A 2,200-nucleotide genomic window follows, 5' to 3' on the forward strand; every position below is an offset into this window, starting at 1 on the left:
GTGAGCAATAAGCGTAAGCGATTTATTAAGATCTCGTCCACAAGTCACGCTCTGACGCTCTGTAATGCGCGTGGTTGAAAATTTCTCTGATAACTAAGCTGACAACAAAAAGGGCATCATCTCCCTCTGTTTATTTTTTTATAAGAAGGTCACCTCTCGTTACAGACGTCTTTGAGGTTGTGCAGTGAAACATGTTTCATACCAACATGACGTTGGGCATGTGATTAGAATTGTCTTGAGACACTGGTTTGTCAACGGGCAAATCTGATTGAGACACAAAGCCTTGAGCATCATAAATCATGGTAGCAGCCAGCGACTAAGCTAGGAACTGAAACGGCATGGCAGCCAAAACACGTCAATATCGATTCAAGCAGAAAATTGGCCATATCCAATTGAAAAACAAGCTTGCCACCGTTGGAAAAAAATAAGGAAAAAATTGGTCAGATGCAAATGATGAGGGTCTTCGTTTGGCTATCGCTCATGGGTCGTCGTTGCTGGACATCAGACGGACTACACAGATATGGATTGTAGGACAACGGCACATGTGCCCTATGTGCCAAGGACCGTCTCTTTTCTGGCCTGTGGTGCAGCAGGGAGACCTGGTTCTGGCATGGTTCGAAGACGACTCAGACAAATCACATCGCAAAGGGTTTTACACTTTTATCATCTTTTGCATGGAATATTTGGAAATAAGCGCAACAATAGTGCGTTCCGTTGTACCAGTCACATGTGTAAGTACCATAAGTATCACCCACCAGATTTTAAATATGATAAGTACAAGTTCTCTTTATAGTTAAGTGAGAGCTACTTTCGTCAAATTTGGTTTACCTAATAATTTGTTCTAAATTTCTTATAAGATATTTTATATTTCAGGATGAATAAAGTATGATGTAGACGCAGGTAAGGAATTCTAAAGTACATATCGAACTTTCATCTTGCTGGTAAGAAAAACAGAATCGGAGGCTATCTTGTTTGTTTCTGAAAAGAGAGAGAATTCTAGACAGGGCTTCCTTCCAGTTCCAACTTTCCAAGTGAACGATGGAGACCCTTTCAGTATCAGATAACAGAGAGCTCTGCAGCTCTGAAAACGACTTCATTTCTCCTCGGCAAAATCGGCCGGAAATCCGAGTATTCCAGGGTCAGGAAGGGGTGACGAAGAAACACGGCCCTTCCTCTCTCTGTCCTACACAATTCAGCCTGGCTGACAACAAGAACTGCTACTGCTTAGTGATATGCGCATTGCCACTTTGAATCTGATGCAAAGTTTCGAATACGTACGGTAGTTGTTCAGGTGCTTTTAAAACGATTGATTTAATTTGAATTTATTTTGTTTGATTATACTCATTTCTCGTGCGTGTTGTAGAATTAATTAAGAAGCAGAGCTGAAAGTAAGTAAAGTGTGGTGTATATCAAATGATCAGCATACGAAACAAGCCGATAAGCGTGACCCTTCAAAATTATAGCCATCGAACGTTGTATATATATATATGTTCATCAAAGAATTTAATCGACCTAACAAAGAACAAATACTAGTTTCATATATCTATGTTCCACTACATACAAGCTGCTCTGATGTACTAGCTAGTTCGTCTCACGGCGCGTTGTCGTCGTCATCATGGTCACGGCCAGCCAGTCAGCCATTTCATTTCAGGCTGTGCATGGCGCCGTCGAGGACCTGGCGGAAGTGACCGGCGTCGCAGGGGACCCGCAGCACGCCGGGCTGGCCGTACCCGTACCGCTGCGCCGCCATGTCCAGCAGCGCCGCGACGGAAGGGTCGCTGAGCAGCCGCACCGGCACCAGCACGCGCTCGCCATGATGATCTCCCCCGTCGTCCCCGCCGGCGAGCAGCATCGGGACGTGCCCTCTCGGGACGACGACCTTCTCCTCCTCCCCGCTGCTGGTCTTCCTCTTCCAGGACATCATGGCGCTGCCGCTGCTGCGAGCGATTCAAGTCGATCGTCGCTACTCGCTTACGCTTGTTCGTTCGTGTGCGCGCTGGGTTGTCGTCAGCTGCGGCCGGGTGGGGCGTGGGGGTCGAATTGCGTGACAGGTTTGACGCGACGACGAGTGAGATCGACGAACGACGAGAGGTCGGCTCGCGTCGCGGGCGTCCACGCAACGAACGGGCGGTCGTTGTCCTGGGATTGAATATGTTTTGGCGGGCTGGACGACGGCTATGGTTTGAGCAATTGGGACGCG

General features: G+C 47.5%; 1 protein-coding gene across 1 annotated transcript; it reads right to left on the reverse strand.

Moving 5' to 3' along the window:
• Nucleotides 1-1,538: 1,538 nt before the first annotated feature.
• Nucleotides 1,539-1,957, reverse strand: LOC136470572 (auxin-responsive protein SAUR71-like). The gene has a single exon (XM_066468377.1). The coding sequence runs from the start codon at nt 1,922-1,924 to the stop codon at nt 1,643-1,645; it is 282 nt and encodes a 93-aa protein (XP_066324474.1). The 5' UTR covers nt 1,925-1,957; the 3' UTR covers nt 1,539-1,642.
• Between the last annotated feature and the right edge of the window lie 243 nt (nt 1,958-2,200).

Source organism: Miscanthus floridulus, chromosome 1, assembly GCF_019320115.1.
Source record: "Miscanthus floridulus cultivar M001 chromosome 1, ASM1932011v1, whole genome shotgun sequence".
Lineage (NCBI taxonomy): Eukaryota > Viridiplantae > Streptophyta > Magnoliopsida > Poales > Poaceae > Miscanthus > Miscanthus floridulus.